Here is a 24,740-nt window from a genome sequence, read left to right as displayed (position 1 = left end):
TTTAAAAAGAAGATGACTTGGTTGTTATTGATCTGCAGTTAAGAAACTACAAAGGGGAAATTAGATATCAACAGTGAGATAATTCTTGGTAAATGAAGATCATTTGCATGGAAATAGCCTATTACTCAGTGGTTAGACTTAAGATTGTATTTCTCACAAGACAAAGCTGCTTTCATTCAGAGTGAAGCCTTGATGAAACAGCACTTCCATTAACTTAAATTTTCAACATGTAATGCAAAAATTGTTTTTACTTCATTAGTTTAAGGACTGTTATTTTTGTTCTTATAGTTTTATATCGTATTTATTGATTTATTGATTGTCTGTGTTTTGTTGTAAACTGTGGCAATGTTTAAACATGTTTCCTGCCAATATGTTGAGCATTTCGAATCAGAATGTTTTTAAAAGCTGGTTCTTTTCATTGCTAAGACCGCAAGGTTTAGCATACTGTTTGCGTGAAGAGAAAGACGAACGTTTCTCTCGTTTACTCGGGACTCAGAGCGGAGGAGCACAGAGTATGGCACGCTACGCGGCAATCACGCGCTGGAGAACTGCGAAACGCGTCACACACCCGGGGCTCTCAGCCCGCTCATCAGCGGTTAGCCTAGCGAAGGACGCAGACGCGCTCTTATCTGAGGCAGATCAGATCCCGGGCCTCGTTCTCCAGCAGCTCTTCACCGATGAAAGCTGATGGGATGATCTGTGTTTTTCTCTTCCATTGTACGAGAGTTCGGTGGAGTGTCTTATTTTCGACATTCGCACCTGGGACAGAGGCTGAACCCTGCTGGCTGATCTCGCTGAAAAGCCTTTCCTTACATCTTTCTTTCCGCACTCCAGTTCCTAATTATTTCAATTTAAATTCACTTGGGGGAAAAAACACCTCAAAAAGGAGTACAAGAATACAAGTAGACTGTGGGTCCCTCCTCCCTGTTCATCTGGGGAGTTAATAATATATTTTTTCCTGTAAACCCCAGCTGTGGGCGGTTCAGAATATTGCAATCAAAGGTGATTAGAGCAGTGGGGCTCTATTAAAAGCCTGTCGTCCTCTGTTCCCCGGTCTTTAATCAGCGCAGTCGTTTCTATTTGATTTCCATTCCTGTGTCTAGACTCAGTTGTCCCCCCTCTTCCCAATCACAATCACATTCCCGGTCATCCTGCAGGGGTACAGTCACAGAGTTCAGCTCGGCCTGAGAGGCAATGGACACTCTGTGACCCTTACAATAAACTATTGAACTATATTGTAAATATGGATATTATGGAAGATACAATGATCAATATTTTTCAAATTAATGAGCAATGTGCTTTAAAAATAGGTACTGTGTTGTCTTAAAGTCTCAGCCATTCATTTATTTTCCATATACTGTGAAGTTTCCCAGAGTCTTGATAATGTATTTATTTCAGCATGCTCCAGTGTATATTGCCTTTCAGTAAGGGGCTGTGCTATGAAACAGATCACTGCAGATACAGATAAGTATGAAATCCCTTTCACTCAGACGTGCAGTGCACGGAAATGTTGACATGCTGATGTTTGGAGTTACATGAAGTGTAACTCCAAAGAAGTGTAGTGTACTGTAGTGTAGTAAGAAGTGTAGTTTCTTGCTTCAGACTTCAAATCCCAGAAAGCCCTGCAAACCGCCATTTTAAATCCGAATCATCAGAAACGTCTATATCCTTCAATGGACACAGAAACTATATTCATATATTTTTTAAACTCCAGAAAGTGAACTGTCCCTTTCACATCAAAGGTAGTGTATGGTACATCAACAGTCCACTATATACTTCATGGATCCCTGCTCAATCCACGTCATCATGCAGTCACATAGTAATGCCCCACATTCGGCTCCCAGTGTGTTAGGAAGAGTGTTTAAAAGGGAAGGGCTTATGTATTGGATGAATGATTCATACAGCGCACTGAGGCCCAAACGCCCCTCTCCTCCCTGCTGATGTCAGCCGGCGGTGAGCACTGATGGAGTGGGATTACGTTCTGCACTGTCAACATACCCCAGTGTGTGCCCAACCATTGACGCCTGTCCTCTGTCACATTCATGAGTATGTAGGCCTTAACACCTTTCAGAGAGAGGGAGAGCCATTGGCTGGAGAGGGAAAGGGAGAGAGAGGAGCTATTGGCTGGAGAGGGAAAGGGAGAGAGAGGAGCTATTGGCTGGAGAGGGAAAGGGAGAAAGAGGAGCTATTGGCTGGAGTGTGAAAGGGGGAGAAGGTACTATTGGCTAGAGAGATGGAGGGACAAGCTATTGGCTAGAGAGAGAGCGCGAGAGAGGAGCTATTGGCTGTTCTTCAGCACTAATGGTTTCACAGACAAGCACATCCTCTGTACCAAGCTCCACTGTAAGAACGATCATTTAACCCTTCACAGATCACAAACGATAGGCTACTCCAGCCCACCACAGACCGCTCTTGTGACCCCCCTCCCTGTGTTCACAGACATCATTCTCAGGCATGCGACCTCTCCTCCATCACTTTCATTAGAGTCCACGGCTGCTCCTGCCCGCTGACTGACCTTCTGAGATGTCCCTGTTCCCTCCGGTCTCCAGCCATCGCCCGCTTTATCGCGCGGTTTACTGCTTCTTTAGAAATGCCTTTCCTTCCTTCCTGCCTGCCCTTTACCTCGTCTGAACTCACCTCCGCGCCTGCCCCTGATCCCTCAAAAGGCCAGCATTCTCCAAACCTTTTCCAATAAACTTTTTTGAGATCTCTTAAGAACTTTCAGAAACCAAAAGCTCTCTGATAAATATTTCATACAATTATTATTCTGCATTAGATTTTCTCCTAATCACGGCACAATGCCCTCCTCTCCAGTACAGTCAGCGGGTAATTGCAGCAAGGCACTTTCCCTCAGCATTAGGCTGGATTAGGGGAGCTTAATGCATGCAAATTATTTCCATCCTCCATTTTATAGCAGAGTAGATCGATATGCTCCTGTAGACCTGGGTGCCTGGCTTGGGCAGGGTGACTTCAGGAGGGGAGATGCGGAGTTAACTGGAAGGGCCTTCTTGCTCTTTGTAAAGCATGGTGTGCTTATATTGGATTGATTATTAAAATTTTATGCAGGTTTGAGTATTATTATCTGACACTGCTGGCCATGCCAGTGAAGCCCTCCCTGATTTATTTCCCCTGCTTCACTGAAAGTCCCCAAAAAACATGAACTGAATGCACAAATGGGAACAGCAAGCTAGCGTAAGGTTTGAGAGCCTTTGACTTGTTTTTCCGCCGGTGCGCTTTTGTCAGGTGGCGTGTCAAATGATGAAAGTGTTGCAGTGCGCTTTTTTTGTGATGTTTGTGCTAGCGTCGCACTTCCTGAGAAAACGCAGGAATAATATTCCTCTGACGTTCTCGCGCCTGGGACTAGCTAGCCGGGATCGGCTGCGCCAGGACACACGGAGACGCAATATCAATCACCGTGAAGCTGGCGTTCCGCGGAGGCTTCTGGAAAATGTGCAGCGTTCACATTATAACCCCCCCACCAAAAGAAACTGCCACGTTATTGTACTGTAACTGTCTATTGTGTAAGCAGGGGTGTCATAACGTGTGGTATCGGAGGGACCTCCCCTGAACTAATCTATAAATGTGTTCATCATACATCAATGCATGTCGACGTTAAGAATGGTTTAGTAGATTTTAACACTGGTTCAATGCGTCTTCGTATCGACTTCCCATCAAATTATGAATGATGGCCATATTGATTATGAAAGCCGTAACCCAAACGACAGTGATTATTTCACAGAAATTTGATCTATCGAAACAAGTCCCGACTTATTTTCCCCACAACCGTATAGTCAGCAATTTTGAGTATAGAGTCCTATTGACCTTTTGTGTAGTGGCCTGGATCAACATGATGGATCATATTGATAATATCGTCAGCTTGGCAGATATGAGACCTGAGCAGGAGCAGACCGCACGGAGCGGCCCCAGGGATCTCGCTTGCTGTGCGGTGGTAATTTTATGCTCTCCGTCTCGGTCGCGTGGATCAGGAATACCGCTCCTGTTCCTAAACGCCCGTGCTGTCGCCCCTCCTCTCCAGCCTGCGGCGGGAGATTTATCGCCTGCTCCGTGCAATCAGATACGCAGTACCTCCTCCTGCCTGGGAGTGTAGGACCTGCGGCTTACTGTGTATCAATACCATCGAGCGCGCGCACGTGCGTATGTGTGTGCGTGCGTGCATGTGTGTGCGTGTGTGCGTGTGTCCGCCTGCCTACCTAATCAGATCTGCAGTAACGCACAGCCTGCCTGGCTGTGTCGGCCCAGCAACTTACTGCATATCAATACCATCGAGCGCGCGCGCGTATGTGTCTGCGTGTGTGCCTGCCTGCCTACCGAATCAGATCTGCACTAACTCCACCCGCCTGTGTGTGTGCGTGTGTGTGTTTGTGCACCTGTCTGCCTCCCGAATCAGATCTGCAGTAACTCTGCCTGCCTGGCTGTGGAGGACCCATGGCTTACTGCATATCAATACCTTTGTGTGAGCGAGCGTGCATTCCTGCCTGCCTATCTAATCAGATCTGCAGTAACTCTGCCATGACTTGTAGGGGTGGGCTAGCCAAGGTGAGGGGAAAGCACACAAGCTTGCACACACACACACACACATACACACACATGCACGCCATCCCAATGAGCAGTTCAGGTCTTAATTTCAGAAAAGGGTGTCTCACACAAACACACACACACAGGTCTTAATTACCGCCAACAGAAAAGCCTGTTCTTTTTGGGTACCTGTCGCTCCTGCCATTGTTATAAGAAGGGCCCCTCTCCTCCCCTTCCTAAACTCATCTTCAGCTCTGCCCCATAGCCACATTTTAACAGTAACATGGAATTTTAATTATGAACTGATCGTTCTACGTGTCAGCGACAACCTTTTAAAATATACCAAGCTGGGAAGACAAGAGACACAGCAGGCCATTTTAATAACATAAATTACAGGGGATTCAATCTAGCCCCAAGCTGTTCGTCTTCAAAAGCAAAAGCCAGGTTACTTTTTGCAGCAACATTGTTTTTTTGGGGAGGAGGGGGTGGGATGGTTAAGTAAGAAGAAGAAAGTATTTGATTTATATTATATTATATTCTATATTTTAAAAAAATAAAATAAAAACCCTGGTGAGAATTTCAGCTTGGTTCCAGTCTGGTTATAAGCTGTGCCTCGCTGGCTTGGATATGGTTAAGCTGGCAACAAGGTGGCTGAGATGGCAACCATACTAACAGACCAAGTCCAGCTGGCGGGCCAGCTTGGTGCAGACAACAGACCATCGCCAAATTCCAGATGGACCCAGCTTCTGCTTCAACTGCATACCAACGAGATTCCATCTTAAAGCTGGTAGCTGGAATTTTCACCCGGGAAGGCTGCATATCTATCTCTATCTCTATCTCTATCTATCTCTGTTACTGGGTAAACTACGGCATCTCCTGTTCTGCTATGACTGAGAGCACTCCTGGTGCTTTGCATGTTATTTTATTTTTATTCAGTTGATTCCAACTTTGGACAGATGGTACAACATAAATTGTATGTCCTTTCAAGTTACCATAAATGCACGAAAAAACACAACTACTTTAAAAGGGAAATAAGGGTGTAAACCATTACACAAATTAAACTGAGGAATTTCTTCCCTTGATCATGCAGGCTGTGTTGACATGAAATGGCCATTCATCACCTTCCTGGCAGGAGTTTATAGCAGCAGCAGCAGCAGCCCTATCTAAATGTGCTCATACATGACTGTGATTAACAACATGGCTTCCGCTTTCACACTGCCGAACCCTGCAGCTGATTTACAGCCCCCGCCATACCTTACCCCCCGCCATAGACGTGTTTACGTTACGGATAAACGGCTGAATAAACTCACACTCGAGGTTGGCGTTAAACTCGCCCCTCCCTCACTCACTACCTCACTCCCGATTCATCATACGACAACATCGTAGCCCCTGACAGCACAGACCCGTCGTACTAACTCATAGGGGCTCCCATCACTGTGAAAATCCACTCCGCCTCCCCTAAACTGTCAGCTTTCATGCTGGGGGGAGAGGGGATGAAGGAATGTCTCGGCATAGTTCCTTGGAAACATGTCTTAAAGTTGTTCGTATTTTGCTTTGTATATCGAGGGGAAATCATGTGAAAACTGTAATTAGCCAGTGGGTGCTGTGGACAGAGCTCTGGACAGAGCTCTTGGACAGGTCAAACCTGTTTCCATGACATCCAGCTGTGAACTCCCCCCCCCAGTCTACCTTCTACCTCATTAACAGTTTAAGACAGGGCTGCCCAACCGTGTTCCTGGAGATCTACTGCCTTGTAGGTTTACAATCCAACCTTAACTAATCAGACCTCCCTCAACAGCTAGAGATCGAGGTGGGCTGTTCATTAGTAGAGTCAGGTGTGCCAAATTAAGGTTGAAATGAGAACATACAGGGTGGTAGATCTCTAGGTACAGTATTGGCCAGCTTTAAGGTGATTAGAATGTTCTTAACTGAACATTCCAATGCTGATCTAACAATCGCTACTGATAATTGAAAAACCGATGGAGTTCTAAAACACCTTCCAGCGTTCCAAACAGCCTCCTCATCAGAAGGGTTAAATGAGCCCAGATGACTGCTGTGGGGAGCCAGCCTGAGAGCAAATCAAAGCAAGACCGGGAGGGGAGGGGGGGGGCGGAACGGCTGAGCCTGGCTGATCTACATCACAGCGGATTAAAACGCTGGCCAAACAGCGGCGCTAATAAGGCTTCTGAGTGTCCTGAGCTGATTTACTGTAAATAGGCTTACCGCGGATTTTACCCAACAAAGCATTAACCTTGAGGGAGAAGACCGACTTTGCGGACGGCCGCTGGACTCTGCGGACCGGCTTACGCACTTAAAGCAGCAGCTAAAGCCAATTAATTGCCGCTTTAATATTCTGGATCTGTCTGCTCCAAACTTGATAGGCTAGCTATATGCCTGTGTGTGCAGGACCAGCTATAATTCACAAGTGCGTGCCGTGAACTCAGCCTGCGGGCGTCACGGAGCAGGCATGAGTTATGGGTAGGATCCTGCTGTTGGTTCGGCCCTTAGAAAATGCACTTAACCCGCATTGACATGGTAAATATTAAGCTGGGTATGTGGAGAGTATTTCAGACATAATTCCCTGAAGATAAGCGTGCCTGCTCGGCTAATGAACAATAATACGCTGCAACGCTGCAGTGGGAGGAAATTATCATACGGCTACCTGAGGAGTGCTTTAGATGATATAAAGCCCTGAAACAACAGGGCAGGTTGCATCATGGAGCCCATATTTCATCCCTGATGTTTATTATGTGGTAAATATGGAAATGCATCTCAGAGCCAACCTTCACATGACCACTGTGTTTTTTTTTTCTTTGTTCATTTTTTTTTTACCTTGATTAATTAATGCTGTGTGTGAATTCCGTAGGATTCGCGTATGTTCCCAGAAACGGTAACTGGTTGGAAACATGAGGCGGGGGAGGGGGGGTACCAGCCCAGTAAAGGACACTTGAATTGGAACTGGAATTCGGTAAAACTAAAACACAGTGTAGTTCCAGCTTCCAGTGCCGAGCTCATTACACACACCATCTGTGTGGCTACAAGACTTAGAGGGTCTGCTAAGCCCAAAAACTCTCTATGTAGGATTCAGTGACAGGGATGGGGGGGAGAGAGAAGTTTTAAAGTTAACGAGGTGTGAACGTATGTGGGTGTGCATGCGTGCGTGTGTGTGTGAGAGAGACAGTGTGTGTGTGTGTGTGTGTGAGTGGGGAGAGGGATGTTTAATGTAGCTGAAGAACACAATTCCAAATCAAGAAATGCCTTTTCACAGATTTTGCGAAGCTGACAGATCTGTGTCGAACTGCGCGTGTCGCAGTCTGCCTGTCCTGCGCGATTCTGTCCGCTGCCAGCGGGATTACTTATGGGACTACAGTCAGCTCTGGGCTTCACAATGTGCCCATCCATGCAAAATCATTTAGCTTGTGTAATTAAGGACTGCAAGTTCCATCATGCAAAGTTTAGTAATGTATTACGCAATCGGTTATTAAGCCCCAGCTGAAGGCTGGACTAAAATTAATATCTCTGTGTTATTCCACAGCGCTCTGTCCTCAAGAGGGGGAAACTTATAACTGGAAGACTAGACTGTTATGATGACAAGCCAAGTATCAGATTATGCATAATCCTTCTTAGAAACCTGACAAGTTGTAAAGATTTCAAAACTGGCTGCTAAAATGTGCTTACTGTATGGTGTGTAGGGTAGAAAGATTAAAAACACATTTGCTGAAGAAAACATCCCAAGCTATGTTCGAAACTGCTGTTAGCTGGTAATTTCTAGCTGGATTTTACAGCATGGAATTTAAGATAGGAATGTCAGGAAGAAAGTTGTTATGAGCCTTGTTTATCTTCCTTATATGTTATGAGTCTTGATTGATTGATCTGTCATGCCCACATTCTTCACTGCAGTCGACCTGATTGCCAGAAATGATGTCAACACTGTCCCTGATTCAATATTGCGTGAAGTGTATCAGGCACAAACCGAGCCCTCTCTGTTGCCATTGCAGGGCTTCCTGAGAATCGGGACAGTGCCTCTCTCAGAGAGGGGAGGCCTGCAGTTTCATAGCTGCACAAATGTGAATTGTGTGCATTAAACTTGCAGCTAATATGTGACTAACTCATTATGAATTTATCATAGTTTACCACAAACAATACTTCCACAGGTTTGTAGCTGTTGGCAAAAGGTGGCAAAATTTTACCATGTCCGTTTTTTCCCCTAGAATGAGTGGAAAACCTTGGGGGGAAAAAGCCGATGAACTCAAATGACAAGATTTTATTCAAAACAATTTGTAAGTACATCCAATAGATGCATCTAAACACAAGAGTGTTTTTTTTTTGTTTTTGTTTTTTTGAAACATTCTAAGCCAGTGTTCTAGAACTCCATTTCAGTCACCAGTAGTGATCAGTCTAGAACGTTCCACTATGATCTCACTCCTTCGCCTGCTGCACAGGGGTCGATTCTGCGGGCATTAAAAGGTTAAGAGGGGTTTGTTTTATGCGGTAGTGCTGTGATGATACGAGGGCTCGTAACCGTATATCACCCCCGGGTTACGAGAAACAATTAAGAGAAGCGGGAGAGAGGGCTGGCCCCCGGTGTAATGCACCGGTGGGGAGGGCCCGGGAAGCACGCCGTGCATCACCTTTATTGGCTCGCTAAGACTGATTGGACGGAGGAAGCTCGCCACGTGCCGTCTGCCTCCCTGGCATTTGGAGCCCGTTATTGGCATTTGTCAACGCCAGGACCAGACTAGGACCAGGGACAGTCAGGGAAGCAATTACGAGGCCGAGAAGAAAGAGATGCACAGCTGATGCAAACCCTTGCTGAACTTCACTGGCTAAAAGGAGAATCCATGAGCGGGAAACGCAAGGACCGGAAGGTCTGTCCGCCTGTGATGTTTCCTTCCTGTTTAAATATTGAACGGCGGAGGCCTCTGTCTGCCCCCTCTTCTGTCCGACAGCGTTCCCGGCACCTTGTTCTCAGCCCCCCGCTGTCCTCTCAAATCAGCCATTCGTAGCCGCCATGTTTTATTCAGAGTGAACGGTGTGGTTACCGGGCGAATCTTTACACTCCCACTCCATTAGGGCTCTATTCTGGCTCTAATGGGCGCTGGACAGGAACGCCTCAGAAGGTGCGCACCCTGAAGTACGCACCTGTCCGCTATGACACCCTAACAGCACGACAACTCACAGAATCCCACTGTCCGTACAGGCTGTGGCTCTAAGACTGAAGCAGGATGGCCAAACCCGTCAAGGCCTTCCTGTAGTGGTCCTGCTCTGCCCACATCACTCCCATGTCTGCTCCCAGGTAGCTGCCCTTCTCTCTTCGGTGTAATCGCTTGTAGAGACCGCAAACACATTTGACACAGGAACAAGCCCGAGTGACAGATGACTGTTGCCTGGTAACCGGGGGTGAGTGGGAGGCCCAGGAGCGTGCGATGGCGGCTCAACACCACGCAGAAAGCGAGGGGTCGTCACGGAGAGACCGGCGGGGGTTCCCGTTACACGATTCAGTTCAGCAGCACGCGTGGAAGAGGAGGGACGCTATCCGAAATGGCAGCTCAGAGCTCCGAGCTCCAGAGGCGAGAAACGGGCACGAGCCTCACTGTGTGTGGCAGCGCTTGCTTTCGCTTTCAGACCACGGATCTGGAGACTGTTTTAGAAACGGCTCGTCTGGAAACGCCGGGGTAGAGCGAGCCGTGAGAGGGCCCGCAGGCGGATAATATCGAGGCGTGTCTCTGACTGGGAAACGGCAAATCTCTGTGCGCCGTGTGTGGAATGTACCGGTGACCATGCCGATACCGCCACCTTCAGCGTCACCTTCCAGCAGACGCTATGCTCTCTGAATGCAGGTCGTCAATTATGACAGGCAGACTGTCCTCACTGGCCTCTCCAAACGCACAACACCGAGGCACAATAAGGCACAGGCATCAGGGCCGGCGTCCCGTCCATTCCATTTCCACTCCGTTCTCATGTCAATTTGAGGAAATGAATTGAAATTCAGTTCACAGATTGGAAAATGTACACACGTGTTATTGAGGATTTTTCCTCAGTTTCCCGTTGCTGAAGTTTCAGTTCATTTCCTGACCTGACAGCGCTGAAATGAAACGGGCCCCCAGGTGTGGCTGTGCGTGACATGTCAGGAGTGTCTCTGAGCTCCAGCAGCCAAACCCCCGCCCTGCCCCACCCTCTCCGCAGGGCTGCCGACATCACAGCTCCACACAGGGCTGCGGTAGTCGAGTCGATTTATCCACAGAGAGAGAGAGCGAGGAGAGAGGGAAAGTGAAGGAGAGGAGAGTGGAGCGAGAGGAGAGAGAGTTGAAAGGAGTGTGAGTGTGTGAAAGAGAGAGAAAGAGGAGAGTGGAGAGCGCAAGAGAGTGGATAGAGGAGAGGGAGGAGAGAGAGGGAGGAGAGAGAGGAGAGTGGAGAGACAGCAAGAGAGTGGATAGAGTAGAGGGGGAGAGGGGGGAGATGGAGGAGAGAGAGGAGAGCGAGAGAGTGGATAGAGGAGAGCGAGGGAGAGGAGTTGAAAGGAGAGTGAGAGTGTGTGAAAGAGAGAGAGAGGTTTTCACCCACAAAGCAGAATTAAGACAGCCAGTGGTGCAGAGAAGACCCGGTGAGTGGTGTACCGGAAGCCAATCAGAGGAGAGTGCTCTCTGTACCCATTAATCACGTAGGCAGCACGAGGACAGGTGGCAGTGGAAACGCCTTCCAGGGCCTTTTTTTTTTTTTTTACCCTTGCTTGCTTCATTCTGTAGGACTTCAGGCTTGGTTGCCTTACCTAATTTTTCCAATTTCCTGATTCACCAAAGCATCTTAGAGACAGTGTCTCTGCAGAAGCATAAAATAATTTTTTTTATTTAATCTCAGACGAAAACATACTAAATTCCAGCTGTATAAAAATTCCATCAAGTAAACCATGCTAAAGAGCCCTCACCCCCGTCGCAAACTAACCTCTGCCAAAGTACACACTTCTCCCTCTCCATATCACCCAAAACTGTACTACTGTGAGTTAACTTTCCTCCACCTTGGGTACTCTTCAGTCCCAAGGGTACTTGCATGCTATTAAATAAGGAGCTGTTGTTGCTAAAGCAAAGGCATCGTTAGTTTATACAGATAGAACCCTGAGTTAATTATTTTCTGGTTTTCTGTGTATAGAGACCTGATGGGTGTGTGTGTGTGTGTGTGTGTGTGTGTGTGTGTGTGTGTGTGTGTGAGTGAGGTCGGCAGGGCAGACGGGTCATAGCTGTGGCTCAGTGTGTGTGTGTGTGTGTGTGTGGTCGGCAGCGCAGAGACAGGTCATGGTGTGTGTGTAATCAGGGTCTGAGAGAGCTGTCTCTCAGCAGCACTGTGTCCGTTTCACTGTGGGGCCTGTCACATCACCAGACAGGCTGACAGCCGCGTCTCCAGGGCAGGGGATTGCACATGTTATCACAGCCGCCATCGAGCAACTACACACCCTGGTCCTCACACAACCTTCTCCCCAGGCAGCAAGCCAACGAGGAGACAACACAACATCCCACACACATTCCATTCACACATTTCACAGGGCACTGAACTCAATGAAGGGTGTTTGTGGTCAGATTTTAACACCTACCCTCTAAAAGGTAGCAATGGAAATGTGTCATTTGTAATTATGACCATTTGAGCACATGCACCATAATATAATAAATAGAATGAAAAAATATCTAAAATAAGTAGATATTGGATTTCAAATAACATTGGGAAACCAATGTAAGGAGAGGAGAAAGTTAGATGCTGTAAAGAGAGGCTGTATCGAGCTGTGTTTGTGTAGAAAGGCAGAGGGTCTCCGGAACGAGCAATGCCCGTAGCAGCACTAACGGGATATCCTGCTGAATAAATGGGGCCCAGACTCCACCTGATGGGGAAGCCGGTTTATTGCCTCCATCCTTCACTGTCTGACCGTGGCCCGCATAGGACTGCCTTCTCCCCAGGCTGTGCAATCCTCCACGCCCGCGTTTGATGAGTGGACGGAATAATATGCCCGCCTTCACATCTACAGGCTCAGCACCTTCCGGAACCTTCCAGTGCTGCCTGATCGGTCACGCCCTCTCGCTCCCGAAGAGCCCGTCTTGAGCATTCCCACAATGCACCCCTGCCACAATCATGTGACCTGTTGCCCTTTTCCCCATTTTGCAGGGAGGAAAAGGTTCAAACTCACAGATAGAGAGAGAGAGAGAGAGAGAGCCTGAGTCCAGTTATTCACCATGGGAAACTAAGCGTAACCTACACTTCATGGCAGGGACACAGGGATACAGGGACTGAACATACACAACTCATTTTCAAATAATTTTCTGCACCCAAAGTTTACCCGCAGGTGGGAAGACACGGCATACCTGAGATACTGTAGCTTTACCTGCACTCATCTGCAGACCCACAAGCCCTTTCACTGGTCAGGTATGTTTCTGAAAACCATTAATCCTTCAGCTGCCAGTAAAATCTCCAAACACTCCTGCCGGTCCCCGAGAATCTTGCACAGAGCATGACAAAATCATGGTGAAATTTATTTTGAAATCTTCTCAACTTATCCAGAATTTTAGTGCTCACTAAATGGTCAAAGTATTTCTCAATACTTACTGTTTGACCCAATATTTGTCCCAGTGGGGTTTTATATTACATTATATTATAGTTATTTTAGCAGAATGACTTGCCCATCATTACCATCCTCCTTACCCAGAATGCCTTGCAATATAGAAAATTATAAGCTCAGTCACCTGATTAATGTGACCAATCGTGGCAAACATGACCAACAGTATTCCCAGAGCACTGAGCAAAGATGCAGAACAGACTAATGCTCCAAACCAAGCACCAAAGAACAAATTAAAAATCCATACAGACTACACCCATATCAAGCCCTCAGAAGATAAGTTCTTGGGCTTTCATTGGATAACCTCTTTTGGTTCTTTGTGGAACCCTGTATGGTACCATGAACCTTTTCCAGCCAAAGAACCCTTGAACTAGATAGGATTCCTTCATGGATATACAGGTGAACCTTTGGGAACCCTTTCTTCTGAGAGTGCAGAGAAGATGAGCATTGTGACTGGGAGCAGTGCCCATGCTGCGGGGCGAGCCAGTTGCCCGAGGGTTGCAGAACAGTCATGGGGGTTGTGGAACAGTCATGGGGGTTGTGGAACGGTCAGGGGGGTTGCGGAACGGTCATAGGGGGGTTGCGGAGCAGTCAGGAGGGGTTGCAGAGCGGTCAGATGTGGCCAAAGACAGGAGAGAACATGTACTCACCCTCTTCCTCAGGTTGTAGGTGAGCAGGAGGTTGCGGGAGAAGTGGTTGGAGAAGGCGGTGTAGAACTCCAGAACCTTCTGCAGGGCGTCTCGCTTGATGACGTGGAGGTCGCAGTAGGTCAGCGCCCGGACGTTGGCACAGGCCTGGGCCAGGGTCACCTCCTTCCAGAACACGTCTCCGAACACGTCCCCCTTTCCTGCGAGGGGAAGAACAATTTCCCGCTTGACCATTTCAACTTGTGAGAGTTGGGAACAAAATCAATAGGTCACCAGAATCATATTACTGTGACTGTAGCCTCACACTTCAGGATCATACAGCACTATGAGCCTGACCAGTTCACTCATAGCCTTATAGTACTATGAGCCTGACCAGTTCACTCATAGCCTTATAGTACTCTGAGCCTGACCAAATTACTCATAGCCTTATAGTACTTTGAGCCTGACCATATTTCCCTGAGTCTTATAGTAGTATTATGAGCCTGACCAGATTTCCCTTAGTCTTATAGTGCTATTATGAGCCTGACCAGATTCGTCTTAGCCTTATAGTACTATGTACCTGATCAGGTTGGTACTTCAATGTTTGATAAAGGTTTACCATTAAGTAAAATGAACTTATGCAGGGGACTCCAACTGAATGTGTCTGTTCAAACCAGCCTGACCTATGCCATCATGTTGGCTAAAACATATTATAACCAATCAGATTGCAAGATTTTTTTCATGAAAACAATCAACCATTCCAGATTCTCGAAAGATTGGCAGTCTTTGGTTTAAACTAATGCTTCTACCCATAGAAACCTGCTTATCAAAAGGAGTCTTTCCAAAGGAACAGCATCTCCTCTGTGGGTGTTTGGTCTGATATTTGTGTTTTCATGTATTATATGATTTCCATTAAATTAATAAAGGAAAGGTTTAGCCAGGCTGTTTTGATATGGAAATCCTGACAGATGACAATAGCACTGAAGAGTTCAAACAGCAGATATTATCGAATCCATCATATTAAATAAAACCCGCAGCTGCATTTCAGACGGACAAGAGATCCGTCACACAGCTGCAGAGTGCCGTTTGGCCCGTACACTTTGACAATAATTGGAATAAAAATATCCAGCACAGTCGTATCTCGCCGAAATAATAGAAAAATGGAAGGATGCATTTTTATTAGGGCGCTGTCAATGCGGATATGCTGCGAGCCATCAAGGATTATATTAAAATTCCTGCACTTAACGATACGGTGCTGAAGCCTCATATTTTAAAAAACGCATTGAGCTAATGAAGCGGAGAACGAGGCCAGACATGACAAGTCGCACTCGAGGCGCGTCTGAATGCACTTTTCATCAGTTTGCACAGGTAATCGAAAGCTTGATGAAAAAACGTATTAACGAGCACCATCTTGTCCCTGCTTTCAGGGAACAGGCACTGGGGTTATGAATATAAACACTGTGAATTACCAAAGCGTTTAATATCGGCCCAGAGATCAATAAGAGCCACTCTTCCTTTTAATCAGGGAAATTATTTCATTATTTTAGCTGGAAGAAATCATGAATTATGCAACAAAAATATATTTTGGCATACATATACTCACTGAGCACTATCAGCCTATACACCTACTTCATGTGATTATTTAATCAGCCAATTCTGTGGTAGCAGCATACAGTAATGCAGATACAGGTCAAGAGCTTCAGTTAATGTTCACATCAACCATCAGAATGGGGAAAAGATGTGCTCTAAGTGACTTTGACCATGGAATGATTGTTGGCCAGGGTGGTTTGAGTATCTCAGAAACTGCTGATCTCCTGGGATTTTCATGCACAATAGTCTCTAGAGTTTGCAGAGAATGGCGTGAAAACAAAAAACATCCAAGATTTGGAAGTAGCAGAACGCATTCACAATTGTCATTATTTCTATGGTTAATAATTTGATCTGGGTGATTTCCTTAATGCTGGCAGAGTCCTCCAGCCTCCACAGGCTTTCTATTAATTAAGCCAGGATTGTTGATGAAAAGGCAGATTAGCCCATGCTGGTATCGTCCTCTACTGTATTAGTTGGCTGAATCTGTTTTGTAGTGTTTTAATAATTTAATTGAGTGAACAGAATTAGGACATTAAAAAAATAATAATAATAAAAACATGTCTTAGCACTGCATACATTAGCTGAGTCGCCAAAAAGAAATAGTCCACATTTGCTCATCACTGGATGCAGTATTTCTAAACTGCAGTCACATGAGACCATAGCTGTTATCTCGCAAAGATGTGGGTGCGCAGGAGACAAAATACAGAGGGCTCAAGTGAAGCTCTCAGCTGAAAAGTGCACAAACGCGTTTGAAAACATTAGCCATTCCAAAAAAAGAAATGCGTAAAAACTTTGGTCAGCGATGTGAATTTTGAAGCGGCCATGTCCTGAAGCCATTTAAAAAAACCTCTATCCTCAAGACCTCTCCTTATCTGGCCTGGCCACCGTGCCCGTTTGGCCACTGGTGTCATTTCCCTGGCAGCAGCTTGCTGTCTGTTATCTGTCCTCTGCAGGGACAGCACCTCGGCTACGCTCACGCAGACAGGCACAGAGTCTCCTCTAGGCAGAGATGACAGACATAATCTAGGGCCTCACCCCCTACCCCCCAATTCTGCAATCACAACCCCCCCCCGTGCCTGTGTAGGATATAACTCAAGTGGGGGTCTCCAAAGAACATTTGCCTCGGACCTCCAATAGCGCAGAACTGGCGCTATTGCGTAACTGCCACGCTCAGAGAGGACAGCAGTTAGAGCAGGGGACTGGGTCAGTTACAGACAGAGAGGACAGCAGTCAGAGCAGGGCACTGGGTCAGTTACAGACGGAGAGGACAGCAGTTAGAGCAGGGCACTGGGTCAGTTACAGACAGAGGACAGCAGTTAGAGCAGGGGACTGGGTCAGTTACAGACGGAGAGGACAGCAGTTAGAGCAGGGGACTGAGTCAGTTACAAACGGAGAGGACAGCAGTTAGAGCAGGGGACTGGGTCAGTTACAGACAGAGAGGACAGCAGTTAGAGCAGGGCACTGAGTCAGTTACAGACGGAGAGGACAGCAGTTAGAGCAGGGGACTGGGTCAGTTACACACAGACAGAGAGGAAAGCAGTTAGATCAGGGGACTGGGTCAGTTACACACAGAGAGGACAGCAGTTACAGCAGGGCACTGGGTCAGTTACACGGATCAGACGGACAGGACAGCGGCTAAGTTGGGGGCGCTCAGACAGTTGGGGGCGCTCAGAGGGCCCCTCGCCCTCCTGTGGGGTAGCAGCATGATGGATCGATGCTGCGTGATGTTGAGGGGCTTGTCGACTCTGGACCCCTCCACTCCACACCCTCACCCTTTGCTTTGATCCCAGCAGTCAGGGTCTCAAGTGCAGCTCGGAGCGCATGGAGAGGGGCCACTGGAACAATGGCGAGAGTCATTAAGAGTGGTTTTGACTCATAATTCAGCTGCATTTTATGAATATATATTGTCCCTTTCTTTTATAATAATGGGGCCCACCTCAAATAACCCTTATTATTATTGTGATTATGATTATTATTAGTAATAATAATAGTATTATTATTATTATTATTATTATTATTATTAAGGAGAGCATCCTTATGTGTACCCCATGCCACAAGGAGAGGTTATTGTGGATTACAAGAGTCAACCACCTAACAGTCCACATCATGCATTTTCACCCATTATTATTATTTTAATTCAGCAATAAAGAAAGCTGAAATAGTACCCACAATCCAAGATAATCAAACTCCAGATATCACTCTGCAGCTGAACAGAGAGTACAGTACTCTGGTAGAACTGAGCGTTCTCTAAATGAAATGCTCAAACTGAGATTTTGAAGAATGCTTACTGGATGCTTACTGAAGTCTGAATATCCATTAAGTTTTTGATTCACCGGTGAGCAGAAATGTACATGTAACACTCTGACTATATTTGAATAAAACGGGAGGGGTGCACCAGAGACTGTTATGAGTATTCTGCTTTGATACCCACCATGGCAACAAATTTTGGTTCTGAATTTTAATTTAACTTCCGAGTGTGTGCTGCACTCCTCTCCTCGATAGAGATGTGCAACATTCGCTCAAGGAGCAGGGGAAATGTTTTTACGCTGGCACTGGAAAATCACAGTGCCTAAAGGTTATGCCATTGATAGCTGCAAAAAACATGTCTTGCCTGCACCCCGTTTAACGCATCAATTAAGATCACAGTTCTGTTATTTAACGTGTCTCCAGGTTTCTTGCTACTACCCTGCTTCGTTAATGAAAGGATTCCCGAAAGGAACAGGGTGTGCCTGTCCCCTTTTTGACTGACAGAGGAACAGAGCTTTTTCTGGGAATCGGGCCGTAGCGTTTCTCCAATGAAAGAGCGTATCGCGGCCGTTTGACTGAAGATCTTTCCGGAACACATCTAGGCAAACACACACACAAATCAAAGAAACTGAGAAGACCCGCGGAGGAGAATCTGTCTCAGAGTGTCGATCTCCCTGCTGAAGATGGCATCTGTCCCCCATTAAGGTACGACACAGACGGCGGCGAATCTGCCAAAACGACGATCGCCGGAAACGCCATCGTTTGTCAGCCGCACAGGAGCTCCTCAGAGAGAGCAAGCGCACGCATTCCTCTGAACACAATCAAAGGCTCATATCCCCGATAAAAATGTGCACTTCAGTGCATTTCACTGGACAAACATGACAAGGGACTCACACGCAATTAAACCTGTAGTTTGATCTACAGGACGGGTTCTCGCAGAAGAGGCAGGGGCAATTTAACGTCTCTTGGAATGGAAATCAGGGACAGGATCTAAGCTTCGCGGAGATGCTGGGTTCTGCGTGATGAAAGCGGGCTGGTATTCATTCCACAAACAGGCTATTCCTCCAGTTCCATTTGGAAGCGCTACCAGCAGCTACAACTGTCAAAACTGGCAAAATATTTTCATGAGTTACAGGGGAAACTGCAGCCTCATTACTGCAGCCAACCGCATTCCTGATTTAACTTGGGAAAACACAACATTCAAGGAGCGATACAAAGGATCTATAGGAACCTAGTTTACACTCAGGTTGGCAAGTGTGCAGTTCTGCAAGGCAGGGCTGTTTTAATGAGCATGCAGATGAGATGAAACTGGAAGTTGGATATATAATTATTTTTGTTCTCAGCATTTCCTGTTTGCTGTTTCGGCTATTTAAAGCTTTGCTGAGCACTTTTCCTGCACTGGCTGAAATGATTTTGTCGATGCTGATTAGGATCCTTTCATTTATTGCTGATTGAAATGTTGTTGTCAGTGCTGGGTCACCTGAAGGTCCAATTCGCTCACACGCAAGCCAGTGACAGTCTACATCAGGGATCTCAATCCAAGATGGATTTGATTGTTCCAGTAGATAAGTGCTTAACGTAAATTTCTTTTGCTATATTAATGAGTAAAAGCGGCCCAGTCCAAATGGTCCACTAATGAAATGACTTTCGGATCCTGATTAGATAAGAGCCCAGGTGTAAAATCCAGCTATGACCAGCTCACAATTACCAGCTACCAGCTGTTTCAAAACAGAGCTGGTCAACCAGCTATAAGCTGTTTCAAAATCTAGCTTAAGCTGGTCAAACCATGTTGAGTATGGAGCCGTCTCAACTGGTCAACCAGTTACCAGCTGTTTCAAAACCTCGCTTGATCTGTTTTTTCCAGCAGAGTGGGTCCATCTTGTATTTAGCTCTCGACACTCAAGATGTGACCAGATGAATTGGCAGACATTATAGTGCACACTTCAGCAAATGTCAATGACTACCCGATGATTGTTTGAACTGAACCAGGCTCAAACAGGGGGGTCCAGTCTTATCCAAAAAGTGTGGGTGTTGGCTTTTGTTTTCGGCCAGTCCTAAGACACTTGATTCCACTTCTACTGAGAAAGCAGTAACGTGTCAGCTGATACATTTTCAGTCGACTACTCGCACTCGTATTTCATATTAAAAGACCCCGTTCTGAAAGCACGGCTTGCGATTCCGCACACTCTATCCCCGTGTACAACTGAGTGCTGACTCACGCAGCGCCGTCACCGCGTGGACCCTCCACACCTGCGTCCCCCCTGCGCCCCCCTGCGTCCCCCCTGCCTGCTAGCCCCTCATTGCTCGCAGACACACGCGGAACGGCGATACGGCCTTCTCCAGAGTCACGGCTTCTCCCGCAGGGCTCGCAAAACTCACAGCACATAATCGCAGACCTGCTGAAAGACGCCTGCATCCGGAACATGCCATTAGGTATGATCGGACCGCTCTCTATAACACACCAGAGAACTCGTAGGGCTCTTACAAGTCTATATTCCCTGATACAATTTTTTTTAAATTACGAATGATCAATAGCAATGACAGCAAAACCAGTAGCCACAATAACAATTGCAGTGCAAAATAAAATGAACACAGAAGGGGGGTGTAGGGAGGCAGGGGGTAGGGTGAGAGTTGGGGGGAGGAGTCCGTTACAAGTCTTAGCGGACATCCGGTGGCGATGTCTCCCTTTGAGTGCGGTGGTGCGTGTTATTTGGCCTTTTCTGTGTGACGGTTCCTGAACACACACGAGGTTTCACAAGGTCTGCTTCTGAAAGCGTGGCTTTGGGCCACAGACATCTCAGTCAATTTACATCGACACATGCGGTATATCCCCCAGACGATGCCGTGCGGTGGCCCAGCCCTGAGGCGAACCAAAAACTCGCTGCGAGAACCACAATAACGGGAATTCAGAAACCCCTGTGGCCTTTCTCTGAAACTCAAGCTCTAGTCAGGGCCCTCTTCGCTCTGTGCAGGCGAGTAACCTTTACAGAAGATCTTTCTTCTTCTTCTTTTTTTTTTCTTCCCTCCCAGCCATGATCTCATTTACATGCAGAATGCCAGTCAATAAAGTCAAGGGTGATTTACTGTTAATGAACCTCTGCAGTAGTGCGTTTGGATGCAAACTGTTCCCCACAAATAACCGGGAGAGGCCATTCTGCTCTGTGACCTTTCTCCATGACGTGGCAGCCATTTCCCGCTCTCAGGCGACACGTAAGGCCGCAGTTCAGTGTAGAAAAATGCATTTATCCGCGTTACGCGGTCGAGGGTTCACCCCGGACCGAGAGCAGGGACACAGAAAGGCCGGACTGTTAAATTTCAGTCCTGTAATGCAGTGCCTTCCAAAATCACAGTTTCTCCAATTAGTGCTCAGTGGAAAAAAAAAAAACTAAAAGGTCTTTGATTCAACGGGGCCCCCGCTCCAGTCTGAATTCACTTTCCGCTGTAATCGCCGTGGTGATGGCCGACCCCGACTCCTCATTCGTGATAGGATCATCCTTTATCTTCAGAGCTATTGCACTGGGACAGCCCTTTTCCGCCAAAGGCGCGACTGTATCTCAGGATTCTTGAGAGGCTTATCAGGGCTTATGCTGCAAAAGAAAGGCCTCATTCGAAACACTCTTAACCACTTCCTTGCCCTCAGTGCTTCCACTTGTACCCTTCTTTTATTGCTGTCACATTTCGGGACTGGCAAAATAAAGGCGTTTTTTCCTTCTCAGCCTTACACCTTCTGCAACGACTCCTTCAGAACTTTGTGGGGTGTAACCATAGTAACATCGAACACTCCAACCGATGCGCCGTTGCTGACACTGCACCGCCGTGCATCGCAACCGCCCGGGCAATCGGTCGCCGTCGCCATGGTAACCCTGCAGGTCCGAGCCACACGTTGCACGTTATCAGCGTCCAAATCTGCCCAGAAAAAGTGGCCACATCTTGTAACGCAGAGGCACGGCATAGATGAACAAAAGAATCTCAAATCTAATTAACGAGAGAGGACGTGGGTTCTGAAAACGCTCGCCTTGGAGCTGACATACGCGGATATAGACTTGGTTTCCCTTCCTGAAAAGCCCATGCTCTTTCTCTCAGAATGCATTTTCTTTGTCCCAGCTCTGAGCTTCCCTCCAAAAGCTGTCCTTAGACGCAGCTCTGAGTGACTTCTGAGCAGAAGAACGTGAAAACAGATGGTGACTCACAGGCAGAACAGTCTTTGAATATGCAAAACATACACCACGTTGGCATTTTTCACCCCTAAAGAACAGGAGCACATTTCCTAACAAGGACCGTATGACATGTATTCTTTTTTCGTGGTTGTGAGGCTGTGAGCAGGGAAACAATGGAACAATTCAGCTAATCAAACAACAAACGGCCTTTTCACGGCTGCAAATTAGAGCTCCAAAAATGAGCATATGAGACCATGGTCCCAGAGTGATTTTTTTTTTGCCTTTATTTATGCCGAGGCAAGCAAACTAAACTCACTTCCAAGCTCTGTCGTAATGAAGGTTCAGATAGCATGTACTGAAGGATTGAAACGTCTAATGATGTCCTAACTATGGCTGAGGCTGCTTAGAATAAGCCTTACTGCAGCAAAAATAAGATTCAGCATCCATTCTTTTTCAATCTGCGTCTGGGTTTGAACACCTCAGGGTATATTCAGTTTGCTTGTAATTCCACTATACAAATGCTATGTTATAATTAAAGGAAAAAGGATACGCGAAGATAGCTCAATATGTCGGTACTCAGTAATGTATGTTCAATATTTTATGCTCTATAACCTGAATCAACCTAACACACATGCACACACACTACTGCTCAAGAGAATAACCACAGCGTTATAATTTATTTTTAATGCGTTTTAAAAAAACAATCCCTGAACCAATAGTCAATTTCCTTTGAATATATTTAATTCAATTTTGACACTAAAGCAGTTTTCAAGGGAGCAATTTAAGCAAATTCACTTTTGGCTTCATGAGTAAATGCTCTTTCTGGTGTCACATTAGTGTCAAAATCCATATTCATGTTAGTAAATTGCAGACGCATCAAAGCTAGCATACTAAGAGAAAAATTCCCATTTCCTCTGACACGGTAGTTCATAGACAGAAATTGAATTGTAAATATTCACTGAGATTTTTATTGGGCTCAGTCTAGTTTTGCTAATATCAATCACTCGGAATATGTAAGATGAAGGAAACTCAACTGACTGTTCAAATCATTCACCTCAAATGGTTGATCATATAATTTACTTGCAGATTCTCATTGTGTTAAGTTTCTAATGATTAACAGAAGTAGCTTCCAAATCACAACATAGCCAGCTTATCCTCCTAAACTACAGCATGTAGTCAATCTGCAGGGAATTTACCCCTTTAAGGTGTTAGATTACAATATGTGACTAGAAAGTTATTAACAGAACATTAGAGTGAACAAAAAACGAGTGAGCAGCAGTTCTGTGGGCAGAAACACGTTGTTAATCAAGAAGGGCCAGACTGGTCAAAGCTGACAGGAAGGTGAACATAATGCAAATAACTGCACATTACAATAGCGGTATGCAGAAGGGCATCTCAGAACAAATGCGTCAAACCTCTTAAGTGGATAGGCTACAGCAGCAGAAGACCAATAAGTGTAAAAAATAAGTTGAATAAATACCTAATAAAGTGCTCACTGTGGGTACCTTTCCTGCACATTCTTCACGTGTCATCTACGCTTAATTACATTACATTAATCACAACAAAATGTTGGGAGGGGTGCTCCACAACTACAGACCCCAAAATCCATCAAAAGTATATACCAATGACCTTTCACAAAGTTTCATGCCCGATAATCAACCATTTAAGGTGTGAAATCACAAATATGCTGATGTTATAATCCCTTCTGTTAACTGAAATCAATGGAGTTCTAAAAGACGGAATTAGAATTTTGAAAAAACATTCCAAAAAAAACGTATCCCACTTCAAAGGGATAAAAGGAGTACTAGACATAAATAATTTATTTGTGTAGTTGGCTGATGTTTCCATATGGATCATGGCTCAGAGCATCTAAGGAAGAAGGGCACCAGATCACTTGTTGGACAAACCTAAACAATCCAGCTGTGTAATGGTCATCTCTACTAACCCCAGTTAACCCCGGACTCTCCTCCCCTGGCCTGACTCACCCAAAATGGCCACCACCTCATCGTCCTGGATCACCTCCAAGGACCCCGACACCACGAAGCAGAGGCTGTCCACGCTTTCGCCCGCGTGGTAAATGAGGTCGCCAGGTGCGCAGTGGATGGTCTGGAACTCCATGGCCAGCGCGCGGAGGCAGCCGTCGCTGGCCAGCCTGAAGGCGGGGTGCTCCTTGAACACCTTCCTGTTCAGGTGCACACAGATATCCGCCCGCATGTCCTTAGGACAGATCTGCAGGACCTGAGGGACAGGAGAGGAGGGAGGTCAGTCATCTGGAGGAACGGCCGGGCTGTCTGAGCCATAGCTGCGGAGGGAGGTGAATCCCCTGAGGGAATGGCCAGGTGCTCTCTCTCTCTCTCTCTCTCTCTGTCTCTGTCTTTGTATCTCTTTTTGTCTCTCTCTCTCTGTATCTCTCTTTGTGTCTCTGTCTCATTCTGTTTCTCTTGTCTGTCACTCACTCTCTCTGTATCTCTCTTTGTGTCTCTGTCTGTCTGTCTCTCTCTGTCAGTCTCACTCTGGTTTTCTGTCTGTCTGTCTCTCTCTCTCTCTCTCTCTCTCTCTCCCCCCTCCCTCTCTGTCTGTCTCTCGCTCTCTCTCCCTCTCTCTGTTGTCTGTCTCTCACTCTCTCTCTCTCTCCCTCCCTCCCTCTTTCTGTAGTTCGGACGGGCCTGCCTTTGCCGTGTTTTCCCTTTGCGGTTACACCAGAGGGACTCCTGCTCAGCCAGTGCGAAGAGGGGCTCCTGATGGGATCTCACACTCCCGTCCGGAAAAACCTTCCGCAAGCTGCTATTCCTGTCTCACTCGGCTGCAGTCATCATTTCAATATTTCATACTTCATATTCAGCCCCGAGGAAGCGCTGCCCACAGCAGGAGCACCCACAGGGCCGAGCTTAAAGCACACGTCACACGCACCCTGCTTAACTTAGAGCTTTCCAACGCTGCACACGCGTGTTAGACTGCACACGTTACACACGCTTCAGACAGCACCCG

The 24,740-nt window shown here is 46.5% G+C and overlaps 1 protein-coding gene across 1 annotated transcript in view; it reads right to left on the bottom strand.

Moving 5' to 3' along the window:
• Positions 1-24,740, bottom strand: part of kcnh1a (potassium voltage-gated channel, subfamily H (eag-related), member 1a) — a 95,342-nt gene that overhangs the window by 21,199 nt on the left and 49,403 nt on the right. Inside the window, exons 9-10 of the mRNA XM_061228076.1 lie at positions 23,738-23,990; positions 13,783-13,979 (exon numbers count right to left, since the gene is read on the bottom strand). Coding sequence (XP_061084060.1) covers positions 13,783-13,979; positions 23,738-23,990 — 450 coding nt within the window. The remainder of the gene's footprint in view (positions 1-13,782; positions 13,980-23,737; positions 23,991-24,740) is intronic.

Source organism: Conger conger, chromosome 18 (assembly GCF_963514075.1).
Source record: "Conger conger chromosome 18, fConCon1.1, whole genome shotgun sequence".
Lineage (NCBI taxonomy): Eukaryota > Metazoa > Chordata > Actinopteri > Anguilliformes > Congridae > Conger > Conger conger.
Note: the sequence above shows the minus strand (reverse complement) of the source record. Positions and strands in the feature narration are given on the sequence as shown.